This window comes from Pleurodeles waltl, chromosome 3_1, assembly GCF_031143425.1.
Source record: "Pleurodeles waltl isolate 20211129_DDA chromosome 3_1, aPleWal1.hap1.20221129, whole genome shotgun sequence".
Lineage (NCBI taxonomy): Eukaryota > Metazoa > Chordata > Amphibia > Caudata > Salamandridae > Pleurodeles > Pleurodeles waltl.
Window position 1 is genome coordinate 426,244,163 of NC_090440.1, and position 21,914 is coordinate 426,266,076.

The 21,914-nt window shown below is 44.1% G+C and overlaps 1 protein-coding gene across 4 annotated transcripts in view; it reads left to right on the forward strand.

The window, feature by feature from the left end:
• The window catches only part of FANCI (FA complementation group I), a 714,639-nt gene that overhangs the window by 147,796 nt on the left and 544,929 nt on the right, over window positions 1-21,914 (forward strand). For all 4 annotated transcript variants that reach the window (XM_069222692.1, XM_069222696.1, XM_069222693.1 and 1 more), the window contains exons 16-17: window positions 3,850-3,920; window positions 4,976-5,090. In XM_069222692.1, coding sequence (XP_069078793.1) covers window positions 3,850-3,920; window positions 4,976-5,090 — 186 coding nt within the window. The remainder of the gene's footprint in view (window positions 1-3,849; window positions 3,921-4,975; window positions 5,091-21,914) is intronic.

Genomic DNA, 21,914 nt, shown 5'->3' on the forward strand with positions numbered 1-21,914 from the left:
ATTTTGTACTGAGAAACATAGCCCAGTTGGATTCCAAGATATTTGCTCACAGTTCACCTTCATTGGTCTGACTGACATTCTTTCTCTACTTGCATGAAAGGTCTGGCCCAATTGCACTCGTACTACTGTTTATCTACTAACCAAACCTCTTTACTCAATTTCTTTCAAGATTCTCTCACTTCAGCTAAAAGCAGGTTTTTTCTGGATTCAGCCTAAGGTTTCTTATTGCGTGGTTTATTTCCCCCTTACATTGCTTGATAGTTGCAGTTTGGGCACACCACACAATCCTATTCAAACCAAATTGCTTGCTTTTGTGGCACTGTTCACTTGGAAACTGAGCTGAACCTGAACATCCTTCATTGAGTTTTCCCAGGTTTTTATTAGACTTCCACTGTGATGATCCCAAGTTTGTAGTTACTCTCTACAAGACGAGTCAATATCTTCAACTATATAGCTGTTACATTTTCATCTTCTGTTTCTATGTATGTTGATTTAACTTGACAGTTTGTAACCTCTTGTATTGAGAGATCTATATTTATATCATTAGTCTGGTGGAGATGGTCACTTTCTACACAGGCACATTTTAAAAGTGTTGAAAGAATTTCCATAAAGCAAAATGTATTAGTGTGTAGTCAATGATGGTTTTTGCAAAGCTTGGGATGTGTATCCAAGCCAGTGATGGTCGTCTTTATGCTTACCATTCAATATTCTCAAACCCATCTAGGTTAGTTTCAAGGATAAGGCTTTCCCAAATTTATCATAATGTTTTATAGGCGAAGACTGTTCCATTATATTCCAAAGAAAAGTGTGCTCAATAAGTTGTCATATGTCTTAAACAGATTCATATTGAAATCTGTTAATATTATATGTGAATTAGTATGCTCTTGCTTACTGTCCATTATGGTTGATAATAGGATAGACATAGCCTTGTGCTTTTCTTTAGAAGATGGATATGGATATATATATATATATATATATAAAAAATATATATTCACAATTACCATGGAGGTATTGCACTGCTCTTTTTGGCACTCTATCTTGACTACTAAAAGCCTTGACTCCTTGTGCAAAATATGATTGCAGAATATATTCACCTCAAAGTTAATATAAATCGAAAGGCCTCCCTGGGATGACCTCGATTTCTAGATTTAATAGCAGGATTAAAACGCTCTAAAAATCCGATCCAAGGAATGGACGTTTGGGGCCATGTTGCTTGAAAGATCACAATATTATATTTATTCAGAAATGTTACTGTTTCATGAACGTGTAATTTGTTGGCTAGACCTCCTATATTCCACAAACACAATTTTGAAGTAGACTGCTGAGAGGAGACATTTTATTAACAGTTTTCAATGAAGTTCAGTCCTTTGACTGAAGTGCTAGGGTACTTGGCAGCCAACTCCAGTCTGACTCTGCTTTTATGTACCTTTATGTTGATACTGGGGCAATCTCCTTAGGCAGTACTGGGGCAACCTCCTTAGGCAGGTATACGTGGGTACAGCTGTTTATTCAGTGGTTTTTGGGCTTTAAAATCAGGTGGTGTTTTAAGGGCCTGAAACCTATAGAGCGTTGTATTGTGCAACTCACCATAATACACACCGTTTGCTACTTAATAAAATGCCCTTGATCTAGAAAATTGAATAATGTGGTACCAACCTCACTATTTGCTGGTGCCCTATCAACTACTGTCTCCGGTTGTCCACCTTCTACTTCTTTAACGGCTGCTACTTGGGATTCTGGCTTGAGGATTTCAAATCACGGTGTTGACCTCCAATTGTGTATTTTCACCTGTTGCTTTCTTTATTTATTTGTTCTAATAATATTAGTGCTGGCCCATTGTTAGGAAGATTTTGGAGTTTACTACTTAGTGGTGGAAGACTAGTTTTTAACGCCATAACTAAGGCATACATAACTCCTGGCAAAGAAGTCAATGAATCTAATATTGGGGGAGCATAAGCATTTATGATCTGTTATGGCCATCTCAGCTTGTGCATCTCTTCGGTGGTTCCAGTTGGAATTTGTGAAAGACTAATCGCCGAGGCCCACTTGTGGCTGTGTTCCTGAGTCAAAATCATGTCTGTGCTTGACTGTCACCATCAGAAGAGTAGCCTGTGCGTGACTGGGTCACCATCAGAAGAGTAGCCTGTGCGTGGTGTGTCTCCATCATAGGAGAAGCCTATGTATGGCTGCCTCGCCATCAAAATGCAGGCGGTCTTTGACTGTATTTACAACAGATGGTTGGCCTGTGACTGGCTTGACTGAGCCCAGAGTATCAGCCCAGACGTTGCTGCAGTGAGCATGTAGAATCCGCATTTGTTGAGCTTAACTGTCCGCAACCTGATCAGACCTGCCACTCCCATCTGCTCTACATCTACAGAAGATCACTGGGGACCACACTATAGCAGGATCTCCGGATACGAGTCTACTGGGCCGGTGCCCAAGAAGGCAGTTCAGAGATCCCAGACAGAGTTGTCAAAAGCGCTACCTACCAGAAGCAGAAATAGGGTGTGTGTGCTGCCATGGAAGCCCGGCAGCTCTCTGCAGGACGAATCCACTGTAGATGGTAAGAAACTGTAAAAACTGAACTGAGAGACCGAGTGGAAGCACTTCGATTTGTTCTTGATTCGTAACCAGGGTAATAAACTTTCCAGAAAGGAAACTTCCTAGAACAGAAGGAGGGACCTGGGAAGATAGTGGCTAGTTGCAGCTCTGCTTGACAGTGCTCAGGGCACTTCGACTTGCATTAGAAGTTCAGGGCTAAATTCTGATTCCAGTGCTATTGTCTTCACAGGCGTCGGAATTACCAGTTGTGTGGTCATTAATATAACGTGTATTTGTAAAGCTTGCATTACCCCTGAAAGGTATCTTTGCATTGAATAATAGGTGTTTATTTTCACCCAACTCATTGGTACTCATTTTATTGGCCTCTAAAGAATGAAAGTCTGAGTTGACCTATCGGGATTTAAACGTCTGATCATGATGCTAAACGTAGATCCCTGCAATCAGTGTATTAACCGACTGAGCTACCAGACCCTCACAGTTGTCCCTTGATAGATTCCGGCAGGTCAAATCTGTTCAGATGTATCTGGACCAAAGGCATATAAAAAAGGCATTTATCGGTGCCAAAGGCATGTAAAAACAGAATGCAGAATGTGGTGTGTTCAATTCAAATGCGGCATGTTCTGTCTCATTTTCATATTTAAAAACTCTTAATAAGGGTTTTTTTTGTTTTTACCACACATGGCGAATACTCACCCTGGAGTAATGGTGTTTACCATGTGTGGTAGATACCTTACGCTCTTCTCCCTAACTTGTAATGAAAGCCTAAATTGCGTTGCAACTGTACTCCTTTGGTATTCGTTTCCAATTTGTTACAAGACTTTTCTTTCTTGAAGGTCAAGCACTGGATTGGGCATTTATTAATTGCTCCGCTGTGTTAACGTTTAGCTCCGAGATGCTGAGAAGCCTGTGACTGCTTGCCATGTCTACCACTGAGAATCAAGTGCTACGTTGTATTTGTCCTAGTCTGCAGAGCTTTAGTATGAAGGACCTCTGGACAACAGAAGCCAAAGACTCCAGCCCCATGGTTGAGGCTCAGTAGCCCATCCTTGACCGTGGTCCCAAACAGGGTCTGACAACAATAGTATGCACATTCTTTTTGGTATTATTCAGAAGAAATGAATATGTATTGGGGTAGCTCTCTGCTAATATTGTGTAAATATTATGGAAAAAGTGACTGCTGTAGAACGACATTGAACATAGTCTAAAAGGGTCTCATAATATTGTTAGTTCCTGAATTGTATAGCCACAGTCTTATCATTTTCTGTATTTTTTGCAATTCTTTTTCAGCCCCTCCTGAAAATCAGTATGTCTATGAGGGACTCCCTAATCCTAGTTCTCAGGAAAGCTATGTTTTCCAGGTAAGCCCAACTTTAATGTTTACGATTAGATTCGGAATGTGGTAGTACATTTAGAGGTTTTAGGCTATCTAGAGTTCTAGTGGCATTCTTTCTCGTAGTTTATGCATCTAGCAGATCTTTCACTTGAAATATATGTACTTATCAGTGCCCGTTTAATATTATTTGATTCCAGATATCCATGGTGTAGAAAAGACATATCCTGTGTTACACTGAGTAGTTCATTGCTGAATTAATATTAATCATCCAAACTTTCACTCACTTCACTCTGAGTGTCACTACATCTGCCCCTTTTCTACTGCGCTAATTGCAGTGCCTGAGGGATGGAAGGAGTAAGGTAAAAGGGTGCTGACGTTTCTACTTTTCTAGCCTTTCCCTTCTGCGCTCTCAAGAAAGGGGAGAAAGAGGTTCTAAGTGCCCCCCACCTTTCTGCTACAATACCGTTCTAAGGGTGCCAAAATTGGAGATGGTACCAAGACCAATACCTGTGTTTCATTTATACTCCCTACCAAAGGCAGGAGGTCAGGATAGCAGTGCCTAGAAATCGAGCAGTCTTGCGTGCTCCACACCTCCAGACCCAGCTGCCAGTCCCCTGCATGCAAGCTGGGGAGACGACTGAAAGGACTTTGCACTGGGAAGCTTGGAATGTTTGACAAAAAAGTTAGAAAAGTAAGGACTGAGATCTCTGCCTGATCCTACTTTTCACCAACATTCCCATGAGTAAGCATAGAAAACTCTGCATGGGGATATTAAGATTTCTCCTGCCAATGAACATTTTTTTTTAAGTTTGGAAAATATGTTTCTCTGTAGCGAAAGCCCCACCAAATCTGAGTGTGTCCCCTGATAATCCCATCCTTGAAAGACCGTTACTTGCATCCCAGAGCATTATACTTGTCTGTCACATATATGTTACACAGCCTTCCCATGCATTTGGTGTCAACAAAGAGGGTATCAACAAAGAGTCTACAGGAGTTGCTTAATTTGCTATCACTTTTGTTTTATTTTGTATCACATATGTTAATTGATGTATCTTAACGCTTACTCTTTACCTCTTTTAGCCAAATTGATGCTCGGAAGTCTGCAGTTGCTGGATTTTTGCTTTTATTGAAGAATTTTAAAGTTCTGGGAAGTCTGTCTTCTTCACAGTGCAGCCAAGCCATTGGTGCTAGTCAGGTATGTTTACATGTCAGAGCTGCCACTGCGGTACAGTAGAAAGATCTGGGGAATGTTGATCTTGCTTAAACGAGGAAAACACGGGACACTTAGCTGACATTTCATGATTCAGCATCTTCAGCTTTACAGCGACCTCTTATACTGCTATAAAGATGTTTTCTTTTTAATCCAGGTTACTATGTTACTTGTGAGAATACTATGAGGTAATTGTTCCGATGAGTAAGCTTCCAATTTGCCTTAGTTTATTTCTTTTTAATGGTATTTGTTGTGGTTAAATGGTGAAGTGACCTGTGCAGTAAAATGTTCTTGCTTTCATATATTATTATGCTTAATAGTTACGTATTTTTTAAGTGGGGAGAGTGATATCCTCAAAGGTCTCTGACACACACGTGTATGTGGTGTGTGTCTGCATGAGATAGAGAGACTAGAACGGATGTTGTCACACTTATCTGTATTCCATATGTATGTGGTTGTTAAACTAAACGGATGAGACCTGTGGACTTAGCAACCCAATAGCTATATTCCTAGTGGGACATCTACCCATAAACTTCTATGTACCTGTTACTTTGCTACATGTGAACCAAAGCTCTGTTGAGAAATACTGTGTTATGTGCTCATGGCTTTACATTGATCCTCTGATGATGAAAGACATTTGACTGAAATAGTCTTGGAAAAGGAGTTTATGCAACACTGTCGAAGTAGAAAGGATGTATCACCAGTGCTGAATTCCCTGGGCAGAGCACGCACATTCAATAAGGTGATTTTATGTTTATTTGCTTAACGAAAACCTCTAGGTTACTGCATGCTTCATTCTGAAAGTGTGCAAGAACATAGTGTTAAATGGTGCATTCTAAACACATTGGTCAAACTACATACGTTTAGAGCAAACATGTTTCAGAGAATTTTCAAAACCTTTATAGGCAACTGACAGGGGTCTTTGAAAGGGGGAATGAGTGATATGACAACTAAAATGCAGCGTCTGCAGATTTCAGTACAAAGCACTTTGGATTCAGTTTTTACAAAGTTATTTCAAGGTACATCATTTTTGCCAGTTCTAAAATTCCTTCAGTGACATGGCAGGGACTTATGAAATATTTTTAATTCCCTCTTCAGGAAAACACTCCTGCCGTACTGTTGGCCAAATAACTTTTTGGGTCAGCTCATTGTGAAATTGCAAAATGTTCTTGAAAAAGCACAAATGTACAGGACTCCAGAAATTGAGCTTGGTGGGTTAATACATCTGATTTTGAGATTTGTGATTGGCAAGTCACTTACAAAGGGACTACATCCATGCAGGAACACTTTTTCCTCACATTTCGGTGACAGAAAGACAGACCTAAATGCCTGGCAAAAACGTAGTTGCTTTGAAATACCTTTGTGACGAATGGTGTTTTAACATGCAAAAAACTTTAGGTAACTGCAACGTAACCGACAATTGCGCCTTTTAATAGCACGTGTTAGAATAGCAAACACGTGCATTCATTTCTGTTCCAAAACCCCCAGCACATAGAGTGTAAAATCTACTAAAATATCAATGTTGTTTTTAAATCCTGAAGGGACAATATGTATTATAAAACACAACATCTGTGTTTCCAAAATTCCTTTGAATAAACTTACCTGTTCTTTAACCCCTTTGCTGCTTGGCCTTTCCCCCTCCTGTGCCGAGCATGTTTTTGGCTATTTGGGGCAGTTCACGCTTAGGTCCACATAAGCTACCCACACCATATTTGCGTCCTTTTATCCAACAACATCCTAGGGATTCTAGAGGTACCCAGAGTTTGTGGGTTACCCTGAAGGAGACCAAGAAATTAGCCGAAATACAGGGAACTTTTCGTTTAAAAAACAAAAAAATGGTTAAAAAAGGGCTGCAGAAAAAGGCTTGTGTTTTTCCCCCCCTGAAAATGGCATCAACAAAGAGTTTGCTGTGCTAATATCATCATCCTCCCAGCTTTCACGAACAGGCAGGCTTGAATCAGAAAACCACATTTTTCAACACAATTTTGGCATTTTACTGGGACATACCCCATTTTTACTATTTTTTGTGCTTTTAGCCTCCTTCCAGTTAGTGACAGAAATGGGTGGGAAACCAATGCTTGATCCCGGATAGTTAAACATTTCTTAAAAGTAGACAAAATTCTGAATTCAGCAAGGGTTCATGTGTGTATATCCTACAAGGTTTTCCTACAGAAAATAACAGCTAAAATAAAATATTGAAATTGAGGTGACAAAAACAGTAATTTCTCTCCACGTTTTATTCTGTAACTTTTTCCTGTGATATCAGATTTTTTAAAGCAATGTACCGTTACGTCTGCTGGACTCTTCTGATTGCTGGTATATAGGGCTTGTGGGTTCATCCAGAACACTAGGTACCCAGAGCCAATAAATGAGCTGCACCTTGCAATGGGTTTTCATTCTATACCGGGTATACAGCAATACATTTGCAGAAATATAAAGAGTGAAAAATAGGTATCAAGGAAACCTTTGTATTTCCAAAATGGGCACAAGATAAGGTGTTGAGAAGCAGTGGTTATTTGCACATCTCTGAATTCTGGGTTCCCCATACTAGCATGTGAATTACAGTGCCTTTCTCAAATAGATGTCTTTTTTACACACTGTCTTAGATTTGGAAGGCAAAAATGTAGAGAAAGAAAAGGGGCAATAACACCTGTTCTTCTATTCTGTGTTCCCCCAAGTCTCCCGATTAAAAATGGTACCTCACTTGCACTGGTAGGCCTAATGCACGCAACAGGAAATACGACATGGACACATCACATCTTTACATTGAAATATGATGTGTTTTTTTGCAAAGTGCCTAGCTGTGGATTTTGGCCTCTTGCTCAGCCGGCACCTAGGGAAACCTACCAAACCTGTGCATTTTTAAAAACTAGACACCTTGGGGAATCCAAGATGGGGTGACTTGTGTGGCTCTCACCAGGTTCTGTTACCCAGAATCCTTTGCAAACCTCAAAATGTGGCCAAAAAAACACTTTTTTCTCACATTTCGTTGACAGAAAGTTCTGGAATCTGAGAGGAGCCACAAATGTCCTTCCACCCAGCGTTCCCCCAAGTCTCCTAATAAAAATGATACCTCACTTGTGTGGGTAGGCCTAGCGCCCGCGACAGGAAATTCCCCAAAACACAACGTGGACACATCCCATTTGTTGACAGAAAACAGAGCTGTTTTTTGCAAAGTGCCTATCTGTAGATTTTGGCCTCTAGCTCAGCCGGCACCTAGAGAAGCCTACCAAACCTGTGCATTTTTGAAAACTAGAGACCTAGGGCAATCCAAGATGGGGTGACTTGTGGGGCTCTGACCAGGTTCTGTTACCCAGAATCCTTTGCAAACCTCAAAATGTGGCTAAAAAAGCACGTTTTCCTCACATTTCGGTGACAGAAAGTTCTGGAATCTGAGAGGAGCCACAAATGTCCTTCCACCCAGCGTTCCCCCAAGTCTCCTGATAACAATGATACCTCACTTGCGTGGGTAAGCCTAGCGCCCGCGACAGGAAATGCCCCAAAACACAACATGGACACATCCCATTTGTTGACAGAAAACAGAGGTGTTTTTTGCAAAGCGCCTACCTGTAGATTTTGGCCTCTAGCTCAGCCGGAACCTAGGGAAACCTACCAAACCTGTGCATTTGTGAAAACTAGAGACCTAGGGGAATCCAAGATGGGGTGACTTGTGGGGCTCTGACCAGGTTTTGTTACCCAGAATCCTTTGCAAACCTCAAAATGTGGCTAAAAAAAAAGCTTTCCCCAGAGTCTCCCGATAAAAATGGTACCTCACTTGTGTAGGTAGGCCTAGTGCCGGCGAAAGGAAGTACTCCAAAAGACTATGTGGACACATCACAGTTATCAAATACAAAACTACTGTTATTTGGGGGGTGGGGAGCACCTGCGTTTTTGGTCATGGGCTCAGCAGCCATATAGCAAAACCTACCAAACTCAAACATTTCTGAAAACTAGACACCCGAGGGAGTCCAGGGAGGTGTGACTTGCGTGGATCCCCCAGTGTTTTCTTACCCAGAATCCTCAGCAAACCTCAAACTTAGCTAAAAAAAATAAATCTAATTTTTCCCACATTTCTGTGTGGGATCACCCCACCGACACAAGTTTCCTATCACCCAACGTTCCCCTCCGCCTCCCTGTAAAAATTATACCTCACTTGTGTAGGTGGGCCAAGTGCCTGAGACAGGGAAGAGCCAAAAACATGTCGAAAATGAGGGGGAACCAAAGCGGGTCCGAAAGAGCAGTTTGAAAAAAAAATATTTTTAGGCTGACAAGTGGGGCAGAATTTTCATCGGTATAGATGCGACAATGCTGGGTGGTAGACATTTTGTGGATTCCGGAAGGTTCAATCATAAAAATGTGGGAAAAATGTGTGATTTCAAGCAAAGTTGGACGTTTGCAGGGCATTGTGGGTAAGAAAATGGTGCGGTGTGCATATGAAGCACACCACCATGGACTCACCCAGATGTTTAGTTTTCAGATGTGTCTAGGTCTTGTAGATTATTCTACATGGCAGCGACCCAAAGTCCAAAAAGTGCAGCCCTCACCATTCCAAGTGGGATGATTTTTAGACAAGCTCTCATGGTCCAAATGTAAAACCAAAACCCAAAATAATCAAATGTTCTCTTGCTTACCATGGGATAAGATGTTTTAGTGTGCATAGGGAGAGCTGAGAGACTGTTAGCCGCTTCAGTTAGGGCTTCAATTCCCTAGCATCTAGTAGGCTTTCTACCAAACCCGTGCCTTCCACCCCCCTCCCACACCCTCCTCCCCCAGGAGTGGATCGTGGGTAATTGACCCATCTGCCCACCGGTGGGCAGAACTACTTTATCCCCATTTATTTAGGGTGGGGGTATGGCCATAGCCCCACCCCCTTTATTTGAAAAAAAAAATCTTCCTTGGTGTCTGGTAGGGTTTCTGCCCCCCTGAGGGGCCGATGGGCCTTTCAAAAATAGGTCGATCTGTTCCCAAGGGGGGCAGAAATGGCGTAAAATAAATTTGCCCCCCAGGGGAGTGACCCTTGCCTAAGGGGTCGCTCCCCTTGCGTGAAATTGGTGCAAAAAAATAAATCCCTGGTGTCTAGTGGTTTCTGCCCCCCTTAGGGGCAGATTGGCTTAAGAAGAATAGGCCGATCTGCCCCCAAGGTGGGCAGAAATGACCTAAAATAAATTTACGCCCCCAGGAAAACGACCCTTGCCTAGGGGGTTGCTCCCCATCTGTAAAAAAAGAAAGAAAAAAAAATCACTGGTGCCTAGTGGTTTCTGCCCCCATGGGGGGCAGAAATGGCCTAAAATAAGTTTGACCCCCCAGGGGAGCAACCCTTGCCTAAGCGGTCGCTCCCCTTGCGTGAAACTGACCTAAAAAAATAAAAATAAATCCCTAGTGTCTAATTAATATAGGCCGATCTGCCCCCGGGGGGGCAGAAACTGCCTAATTGAAAATTTACCCCCTGGCGAGCGACTCTTGCCAAAGGGGTCTCTGCCCTTATGCCAATTTCATAAGAAAAAAAAAAATCCCTGGTGTCTAGTGGACTGCAGAAATGCCCAGGATTACATCAAAAGAAAAGAAAAGCCTTCCCTTTCTTTTGATGTCTCTGCCTGCCCCCTCCTCCAGAGTATTTCTCTTCTGCATCGCTCCTGGAAGATGGGAGGTGACCTCTGATGATCGCGCACTGACGTCATCAAACGTCACTGGGGGGGTGGGGGATTCGGGGATGGAAGGGGAAGAGGCTGATTTCCTCAGATTTTTTTACCACACGGTATGTGAAGGAAGTCTCCCTGAGCTTTTCTCATTTTTTTCTTGTGAGAATCAACTCTTTCTACATCTACAATGTCTCATTCCTACAAAAAAAAGTTCTCTTTCATTCCTGCAAGTCCTGAGGGAAGAAAAGGCTGCATGTGGATGACCCGTATAGAGACTGTCCTGTATATTGTCTGTACCCACAAAGTCAGGTGAAGGAGTGTAAGATCTGTTGAACCTTCTCCTCAGAAATGCTGAGACCGAGAAGTAAGATTGCTTCTGTGGCTGCAGAAGTCCAGATCCCAAAGATCCAGCTCTTCCGGTGAGGACAGTGACACCACTGCAAAATTCCTTAAAAGGTCATGATCTTCTGACCAAGGGGTTTCTGAGGAGAGTAGAAAGGTTTTGAAAACCCAACATAAGGACCCTCACAAACAGGAGAAAATTCCTCTGGTCTCTGCAGGGGCAGCCTCCTCACAACCTTCCATTCCATCCTTGAAGAAAAAGGAGACTCATCACGCTTTCCTTCTTGTGAACCGTCGACGTCAAAAACTTCACTTCGAACTCCGGTGACGCCTATTACAGCTGACGTCACTACCATCTTGTCAACAAGGCCATCGTCATCGGCAACATCGTCGACCACTGCTATCAATGCTTCCTTCTCCTCCACTAAGGTATATCCCACCAGACCCTCATAGGGTGGAGTTAACATTACCATCCTCTATAAAGAAGGTACAGTCAACAAAGTAATCTTCAACTAAAGAACCGTCAATGACATCTACACCATTGTTTACAGGCCCACTTTCGATGGTCCCATCATCTATGACACCACAGTCGATAAGACCATTATCGACACCACCGTCGACGAGACCGGCGGCAGCAGCACCGCCCACATCGACACCGTCGAGGAGACAAGTATTACCTGCAGCGCCACAATTTACTATTGCCTCCTCTACCTTGTCATCCATGGATGCTATATCTACTATTAGAATCACCAAGGCCACAAACTCCTTTGCATCCTGAGGAAACTTCCCCAAGCAAGTTTCATCCTTGCTTCCAAGCCACCTATTAGTTTTGAAAGTCTCTGAAGATGAGGGACCTTTTGGAGACACTCATAGACCCTTGCAACTTCATGTTAAATGTCAAGATGAAGACGACCAACAGCACTATGAGTCCTGTTATACCATGTATAGCAAACACTATGAACATTATGATTCTCCCGAACCCAGACATGATGTTGTACAGATGCCTACCTCCCTAGTCCAAGATTTGCAGGTGTGCTGCAAGACTACAGAAGGAGGTTCCCAGATTCTAACCACAGTCCGCAGCAGCCAGCACAACCTCAACCTGTCTCTCCGACAACACTGAGGAACATTCCTCCTGTGTCAACACCTAGGCTTAAACCAGCCTCAACCATTACCACTCCTCCCAGGGAGGATGATACCTTCTTGGAAGACGAGTGGGATGACGGAGAGATCACTGTGCCACAGCACCCTCACGACAAGTGGGATGACTACTTAGCTCCTACTCCATCTCCTCCACCTCCTCACCCCTCAGACTTCCCCCTAAGGACATAGGCGGTTTCTACAACTGAATGGACAGGGCTGCAACACATTTTCATCTACAAACTTCTGTGACTCGATCAGACTGCTTTCTTCATGATTTTAAGGCACAAACAAGAAAATCGGTGAGAGCCAAACCCATCATTGACTACATCTGGAGCGAGGGGCTTAAAATTATGAAGAATCCAACTATGGTTCCTCCAATTCCACCTCGCTTGGATAAAAAGTTTAAGGCCACAAAAGATTCCCTGGTTTGTTTAATTGGCAATCCCTAGCCGGATTCTGTCATCTCCCAGGGTGCTCAGAGACACTTCAAGAACCCTTCCATTCTGATATCTGCTCCCCCAGATAAGGAACGCAGATGTCTAGACAATGTTGGGGAGAGGTTCTTCTTTATGTCTGCCATCACTGTCCATGCGACCAATACCCTAGCAATCCTAAGACGATATGACTGCCAGATGTGGTCTGATGTCAGCAGCTTGATCGACCTCATCCTGGAGGACAAAAGATCCGAAGTGAAGAAGATACTGCAGGAGGGCGAGCATACATCTTCTGAAATAATTTTTTCCGCCTTAGACATGGCACCCACAGGTTTCTGCCAGTTAGCTGAAGCAGCAGTCTTACAGCGTCAAGGATGGTTGAAAGCGACATGCTTTCGACCAGAGGTCCAATCTAAGATCTTGGACTTGTCCTACAATGGCAAAACCGTATTTGGGAAACACATTGACAACACCTTATTGACAATTAAAACACACTGACACTGCCAGGTCTCTCAGCACTTTGCAATTCAAGAAGTTGCTCTTTAGAGGTGCCAGAGTGAGAGGTTTCTCTTCTTACAGACGCAGCTACCAGCAACCCCCAACAATTTCCATCCCAATCCCAATACAGGCCTTCCTACCATCAGGCCTGTGGCCAGCCACTTGCGGCAGCTTACAGCAAGCAGGGTGCACTATGGAAGCAACCCCTCCAAGGTTGTGACACAAGCCGTAAACAATGACCTGGGCCAGCAACTGGCCTCAACCCTTCCTTCCACTCATTCCACCCAGGTGGGCACAAACATCTCAAACTACCTCCACCAATGAAAGGAGATGACATCGGACAAGTGGGTGTTGGATTTAGTAAACTATGGTCATACCTTGGAGTTTGTGCACAGACCACCAAACTATCCTTTGAGAGGAGCGCAACCACCCCATCTTCACTTACTGCGGAGAAAGCATTACTATTGCTTTTCAAGGGTGCAATGAACAAAGTTCCCCCTCATCAACGAGGATTAGGTTTTTACTCTCGATTCTTCCTGGTGAGAAAGAAAATGGGAATGGAGACCCATACTAGACCTCAGAAAATAGAACAAATTTCTACGCAATCTTTCCGTATGATTACTTTTTCAGATATCCTTCACCGTCTGAACAGTGGAGACCACATGACATCATTGGTTTTGCAGGATGCTTACTTCCACATCCCCATTCATCCCAAGCATCGCAAATATCTCTGCTTTACCATAGCCAGCACCCATTATCAGTTCAGAGTTCTTTCTTTCGGACTAAAGTCAGCCCCTCGAATTTTCGCAAACAGGGTTATCAAGTGTTTCCCTACCTAGATGATTGGCTGCTGAAAGGTTCATCACCACAACAAGCATCCCAAGCCACCAGGGCTTGTCTCTCACTATTTTGCAGACAGGGCCTCACTATAAACTACAAAAAACATCTGCCATGTCAACTCAAAGGATGATCTTTCTGGATGCCAACCACGATCGAATCAAGAACAAAGCTTCCCTTTCAGTTGAGAAACAACAAACCTACCCAGTCTCACTCTCAAAATCTCCAAAAGAAAGTCAATTTCCCTAAGACTCTTCAAGTCGCTGCTGGGGATGATCTCCTCTGCAACAAACCTGGTACATCTAGTGAAACTAAGGATGAGACCACTCACTACAAGAGAAGCTACAGAAGCAATGGATCCAATCCCACAGCTCCTTCGAAGATTTAATCAGTTATAGCCCAAGGATGGTGGAAGCACTAAAGTGGTGGTTTCGCATAGATCATATCTCCCGGGGTCTGTTGTTCCTGACTCCAGCTACAGGCTTCCTCATCACAACAGCGCTTTCCTGGAGGGCTGGGGCAGTCGTTTGCAGGACTTGCAGATCCAAACATCAGAAACTGATGCACATCAATCTCCTGGAATTAAAAGCAATATTTCTCGCGCTACAAGCTTTTCTACCATGAATAACATGCTCCTCCGTGCTGGTCTGTACAGACAACACGACCACCATGTATTACATCAACAAACTGAAAGGAACCCGATTTCTATCACTTTGTCAAGAAGCACAAGCTCTTTGGAAGTGGCTCACGATTCACGAAATCTCACTTTGAGCCGAACGCATCTCGGGTGTAAACAACACTCTGGCAGACACACTCCTCCGAACAGAGGACAGTTGTCAAGATTGGGAACTGGATCATCTAGAAGTGTAAAAGATCTCGACACGCTGGGGAAACGGATGATCTCTTTGCAAAAGACAAACACGCCAAATGCCAGTTCTACACCAGTCAATACCTGCTCCCAGGGTTGTGGGGGGATGCTTTTCAATGTGACGGCCGAGATCTATGCATACGCTTTCTCCCACTCCCACTGCTTCTCATGATTCTCAGAAAGATGAACACAGAGCACTGTTGAGTCATCTTGATAGCTCCCAAATGGCCCAGACAACACAAGCTGACGGAGCTGATTCTGTCTGGTCCGTGACCAATCCCATCCTTCTTCCGAACAAACAAGCCCACCTAACGAGGAACCGGGGCCAAATCTTAAATCCGTAGCCAGCCACTCTCCAGTTACGTGGCTGGCTCCTGAGTTCTGAAATCTCAACCATCAAATAAGAATGCAGAAATATGGTATCCAGAGCATGAGCTGAGAGAACGAACTAGACTTATTATAAATTGGAATAGGTTATGTTCTTGGTGCCAGCAAAACAACTTTCACTCGTTTGAGGCGTCTCCTGAACAGATCATTCCTTATTTTCTCTCATGGGCCAAGTCTGGGCTTGTTCATGCATTAGTTAAGGTTCACTTTGCTGCAATCTCAAGATGCAGGCATTCCAAACAAGACTGGATCTCTCTGCTCCACAAGATTCATCAAACAGTTATGAAAGGGTTATTCAGACCTTTTCCTCCGATGCGAGCACCTCCCACAGAATTTCATCTCAATCTGGTCCTCTCGCTATTATTGAAATCCCCTTTCGAACCAATTCATCAGGCTTAACTGAAGTTCCTTACATGGAAGGTCAATTTTACTCACATTCACATCCACCAGAAGAGTCAGCGAGTTACAGGCCTTTAGAATTCAAGAGCCTTTCCTGCACTCCACGAACAAGTTTGTCATTCTGAGAACAAATCGGAAGTTCATCCCAAAGGTTCCTTCACAGTTTCGCCTTAATGAACCTATTGTAGGAAAGTACCCTATTTTTGCTATGGTTACTCACACTTTTTGCCTGCTATCAGTGTGTTTTGACTGTGTTCACTGGGATCCTGCTAACCAGTACCCAGTGACTGTGCTCTCTCCCTCTAAATTTGGTTGTTCCTGACTTAGTACACCCCACAATTGGCATACTGGTGCCCCATGTAAGACCCTAGTATATGGTACCTAGGTACCCAGGGCATTAGGGCACAAGGGTTTCCCATTGGTTCTAGCGTGTATCATGTCACCCATGTGACCCCATGCAAAATGTGTCTGCAGGCCTGCCATTGCAGCCTGCGTAAAAATTGCATGCACCCTTTCACTACAGGTCACTGCACCAGGTCACTGTAAGTCACCACCCATGGCAAACCCTCCTAGCCCAGAGGGCAGAGTGCAAGTACCTGTATGTGAGAGCACCCCTGCATGAGCCGAGGTGCCCATACGAACTCCAGCTCCATTTTCCTGGACTTCGTAAGTGCGGGGAAGCCATTTTACCCATATTGAACACAGGTCACTTCCTGTGCCCAGCTACATAATGGTAACTCCGAACCTGGGCATGTTTGGTATCAAACATGTCGGAATCATAGCCCAATACTGTTGCCAGTATTGGTTGTATGATTTCATGCACTCTGGGGGCTCTTTAGAGGATTCCCAGCTTTGCTCCTACCATTTTGTATGGTTTTCCCAGGCAGCCTGCACTGCTGCCATCCTACAGCCCTAGGTTTCTGCCGTCCTGCTTCTTGACCAGCTCAAGCCCGGGTAGACAGAAAGATTTTCATTGGGAGTGGGAGGCAACACCCTCTCCCTTTGGAAATAGGTGGTACATGGCTTGGGAGGGGTAGCCTCCACAAGCCACCGGTATGCTTTGAAGGGCACATTTGGTGCCCTCCTTGCATAAACCGGTTTGCACCAGTCCAGGGACCCCCCCTGTCCCTGGTCTGGTACAAAACTGGACAATGGAAAGGGGAGTGACCACTCTTCTGTCCATCACCACCCCAGGAGTGTGCCCAGAGCTCCTCAAGGTGTCAACTTGATTCTGCCATCTTGAATCCAAGGTGGGCAGAGGACCCTGGGAGCATCTGATAGGGCTGGTCAGGCAGGTGATATCACAGCTCCCTCCTGATAGGTGGTCACCTTGCTAGTGACGAATCCCCCTTCCTGGGCTATTTAGTGTCTCCCTCGTGGGTAGGTCCTCAGATTCGACATGCAAGATTCAAGCAGGACTCCTCTGCATAGTTTACTTCATCTTCTGGCCACTGTGATTGCACCTGGACCCTCCAGGAACCGACAGTCTACAACTCCAAGTACGTCTCCGCTTTGCAACATCGTTTCTGTGGCTCCTCCCAGCAACTACAACATTTCTCTGGCTGTGCATTCTCTGAGGGCAGAAGGAGCAAGAAGGAATATCCCTTGGAGTGAAGGAGTCACTCCTCTATATCCGCAGGCACCAACTAAAACGACGACCGGCTGTGTGGATCCTCTCTCCTCTGGAACTACGTGGATCCTGCATCACTGGTGGTGGTGTGGAGTGGTCCCCTTGGTCATCTCTGGCATCTGTCCAACTTGGGAGACGGTAAACCTTTGCTGGACATTTCCCCTATGTACCATGACTCTTGTAGCTACCAAGGCATGTTGGCTCTTCTTCCAAGGAATCTTCCGGCTCCGTGTAGCCCTGGCATCTAGCACTCTTCCCTGCAAAGCACAGTCGCCTGCCTACTTACCTCTAACTGCAATTATCCAGTATTGCTATTGTTCATACATTCATGTGTGACCCATCCTACTCCCCTGAGAGGCTCCCCTTATAATTAAGGATGTTATTCCCACTTTTGCTCGAAAATCTTAAGGAATACGCCTCTCATGGGAGTATTCTAGAGGGTGGTAGCACCTGATTGGTCATAGTTCAAGTTTGGTCCATTTTAAAAAAGGACATAGATAGGCTATTAAACTGTTGGCCTACTGCCATTATAGCCTATTATAGTTCTTGCATACTGCTTTATTATGGTATAGTGGGACTCCCATTTCGACAATGGGGAATGATTCAAGCATGTGCATCTATGAAAGATACCAATACTGGATAACTGCAGTTACAAGTAAGTAACTCATTTTCCCATGCTCTATTTCTTCTAAAATTGTTAGCTACCAGAATTGTCTTTTAGTGCCCCAGGGCACTGACTTAATATATTGAAAACGTATACATGCAAAACACGAGGTGAGTTGTTATTTATAAAATGCATCATGAGCCCTAAGGTGTCTTGCTGCTGAAATAAGAACATCAGAAAAATATGAAGATTATTAATAAAATAGAGACATTTTAAGAAACCTAGAATGGTTCTCTATTTTGGACAGGCCAAAGTGAAGTGCACTCGAAATGGAGGATGCAACAAAAAAGAAAGAAACAAACCCCCTCCTCCTTAAACTCCCCCTGCTGCACTTTTCTGAATCGGGAACTGATGGAACAAGGGACGAGCCTAAATGAGAGGACTGTTTAGACTTAGAAACAATCACATAAGCAGTATGGGACCTGTTTCATAATAAGCTATGTGGGCAGAGCACATTATAATGGATCCTTCGAAAACTTGACAACCAGTGCAGCTTACAGGGAGCCTGGTAGAATCTTTCAAATTTCATGAAATTCATGCCCAGTCAAAATGCCATATTCTGAAAGCTTTAACGCTTGTGATTAGTTGTAATGACCACAGATAAAGATTTTAGAGTCCGGACGGGACCTGCATCGTTTGGGTTGTGCAATTTAGGAAGGTAACCATGGAGTAAACCTCCTCCTTTCCCTTAATCACTTGGGAGAACTGTGTGAGGAGTGACAGAAAAGAGTGAAGACTTGTAATGATATTGTATGCGACAGGGTGGAACTAGGAGCTGGGCAGTACATTCATGAATGGGCTTGATCTCATAGAAAAAAGAAACCAAAGTGTGACAAACAACTTCGGAGGGGGAATAGTCACTCTTATGAAGGGCAGATTGCTGAGATTAGAGACTGTGTGGAGAAGAGCTCTTAAGGAGCTGGAGGCCTGGGAAATGGAGTTTAAAACATGAATGGGTTTAGTAACAGTTTAAAGCAATTTCTAATGCTTGCGTTCCATATATTTGGTACTTACAAAGTCTGATGTGTGTTTGTGTTTGTCTACATATGCAAGTTTGTATTTTGCTAAATGCAAAATTGAATATTTTTTATATACAGAGTGAAGGGGTTGCAGCCCTGTTTCTCTTGCCCCGCCTCAACCTGATATGCCTAAATTACCACCAGTCTGCCCTACTCTGTAAAGAATAGTGCTTTCATGCTTATTAGGCCATTTTTTGGTGTTTTCTTTAGCACTATAGACTGCATCCTGGCAGTTTCATGGCACCAGGAACGAAGGAAGAGGTGAAAACTAGTGTTCTCATTTAGAGTTTAGCAAAGGGTGAGCACCATCTTAACTCTCAGTTACTTCTAGCTCTCCAAACCCACCATTCCCCACCAAAATCGACATTCCCCCACTCTATTTAGAGTTGGCATGTTTAGACCGGTGGCGCTTCCACTAGATTTGTTGGGGTAAACCTTTGACCTAATTGATCATCTTCCAAGGTGCTGTCAATGCATTGTTGTATAGCTATTTTAGCCATGTTTTTTAGACATGTTATTTTAGCAACTAGGCCTGCCGTTGTGCACTTTAACCCAGTTTTTTTTTATTCAGCTTCCTTTTATTATTTTAGCACAGGCCACATTTGCGGTGCTGTTTTATTTTCTTTATCTAGTTGTTTTTTCTCCTAGGAAAGTATTGCATTTCTAGCAGGACATTCTTTTCACTTTGTGCTTTCCTCAAGGCTGCAGCCAGATAGAGTTGCTGGCAGAGTGGTATGCTGTGTGTTCAACATTCACAGAAACACATACATCTTTACGTGGGACATTTTCTCAGAACATCAGCTGTTTTATTATAAAAACACTTCTCTGTCCCATACACATTAAAGAGAGAGTCCAGCCAGATGACCACAACTGCATGCTCATGGCTGATTGCCTTCGCTACAGTTGCTTGCTTAGAGTACCGGATCCCTGGCCTACATGGGGATGGTGTCTTTCTAGACAACAGGCTTCCTTGCTCAGGTAGTTACATGTTAGGTTAGACCCTTTGAGTAATGATCATCCTTCCTGGCCTTTATTGGCCACATATACACCGCATCCTAATGCAGCTAAGTGTAGCTGAGGTTCGCCACTTATATACTGAGCTTACGGCAATATACAGATTGTTGGTAAAGTTAGTAATGCAGACATTAAATACTAACTGAGCACGTGCTGCCCCAGCTCAACCACTTGCAGTCATGCCAGGCATTAATCCTGCGATTTTACATTCAATTATGGGTAAGGTACCCGTCTGTTAGAAATGGGGTCTTTGATTGGCAGTCAGGTTACCCCCTGTCCAAGCAAGGACCCTCTCTCTAGTCAGGGTACGTCACACACAATCCAAATTATCCTGTGCCCACCCTTTGGTAGTTTGGCACTGAACAGTCAGGCTTACTTAGAAGGCAATGTGTAAAGTAGGTGTGCAATAAATCATGCAATAACACAGTATAAACGCCACAAAAATACACCACACAGGTTTAGAAAAAAATAGAATATTTATCTGATTGAATGTAGGTCTAAATGATCAAGATGCAATAAGTACAAGTAGAAATATCACTTTTGTAAGGAAAAAAGAGTCTTTAGTTCTTAAGAGCAATATGTGTCTCTTGCAAGCACAAAGTACCTGGGTTGCGTCTAAATTATCTGCAAGGGACCGTGGCGGAGGAGATGCATGGAAAACGGGCAGTGTGCATCTGTTTTTCCAGGCGCACACAGACAATGCGTTGGTGCTTTTCCACGCAGCATGGCTTTGTGTCGATTTCCGGCGCGCAGGCTTGGATGCTCTTTGGGTTTACAGGGTATTTGGACACCCTGGGGACGATGCAGAGAAATCCTGGGCACCCAGGACAAAGTCACAGGAGCTGCGTTGATCCGGTGGGCGATGCAGGGAACTTTCTGTCGTACGGGCGGCACTGCGTTGATTCTTCCTCGCAGGAAGTCAGGTGGCGTTGTTCCGGCTCGGCAGTGCGTCGATACGTGGGGCGTGCGTTGAAGTTCCGGTTGCAACGCTGGCGCTGCCACGATCTCCACTGAGGGAGCTGGGCTGCGTCGTTCCGGTTCGGCATGTGGTGATTTTCTCACTGCAGTACAGGCTGTATGTCGATTCACGCACAAGGAGTTCTTTGCAGAGACAAAGTCTTTTTGGCCCTGATACTTCAGAAAACAGGAGGCAAGCTCAGTCCAAGCCCTTGGAGGGCACTTCTCAGCAGAGCCAGAGGGCAGCAAGGCAGCAGGGCAAACGCAAGGCAGCAGTCCTTTACGGCAAAGTAGTCAGGTAAGTCCTTTGGTCAGCCAGGCAGCTTCACTTAGCAGGTTGCAGGTTCTGGTTCAGAGTTTCTTTCCCAGGAGGTATCTTGTCAAGAAGTATCTGAGTTGGTAGGGTCAGAGACCTGGTTTAAATACCCAAATGTGCCTTTGAAGTGGGGGAGTCTTCAAAGAGTGGCTTAGAAGTGCAGAAGGTCCCTTTTCAGTTCCATCCTGTCTGCCAGGGTCTCAGTAGGGGATTTGGCAGTCCATTGTGTGAGGGCAGGCCACTGTCCTCCGACATGTAAGTGTCAAGCCTTCCACCCTCCCAGCCCAGGAAGACCCATTCAGTGTGCAGGTGTGACTGAGCATCCTGTGTTTGAGCTCATTTGAGTGAAATGCACAAGTGAACTGTCAACTAACTCAGCCAGACGTGGATTGGAGACAGGCTGTAAGGCACAGAAGGATCTGAGTGTAGAGAAATGCTCACTTTCTAAAAGTGGCATTTCTAGAATAGCAATAATAAATCCAACTTCACCGATAAGCAGGATTTTCTATCACCATTTTGGCCATACTCAATATGACCTGTTCATCCCTTTCAAATCAGAATCTACCACTCAAACAGTATATGAGGATAGCCCTAATGTTAGCCTATGAAAGTAGCAGGCCTCACAGCAGTGAAAAACGAATTTAGGGGTTTTACACTACCAG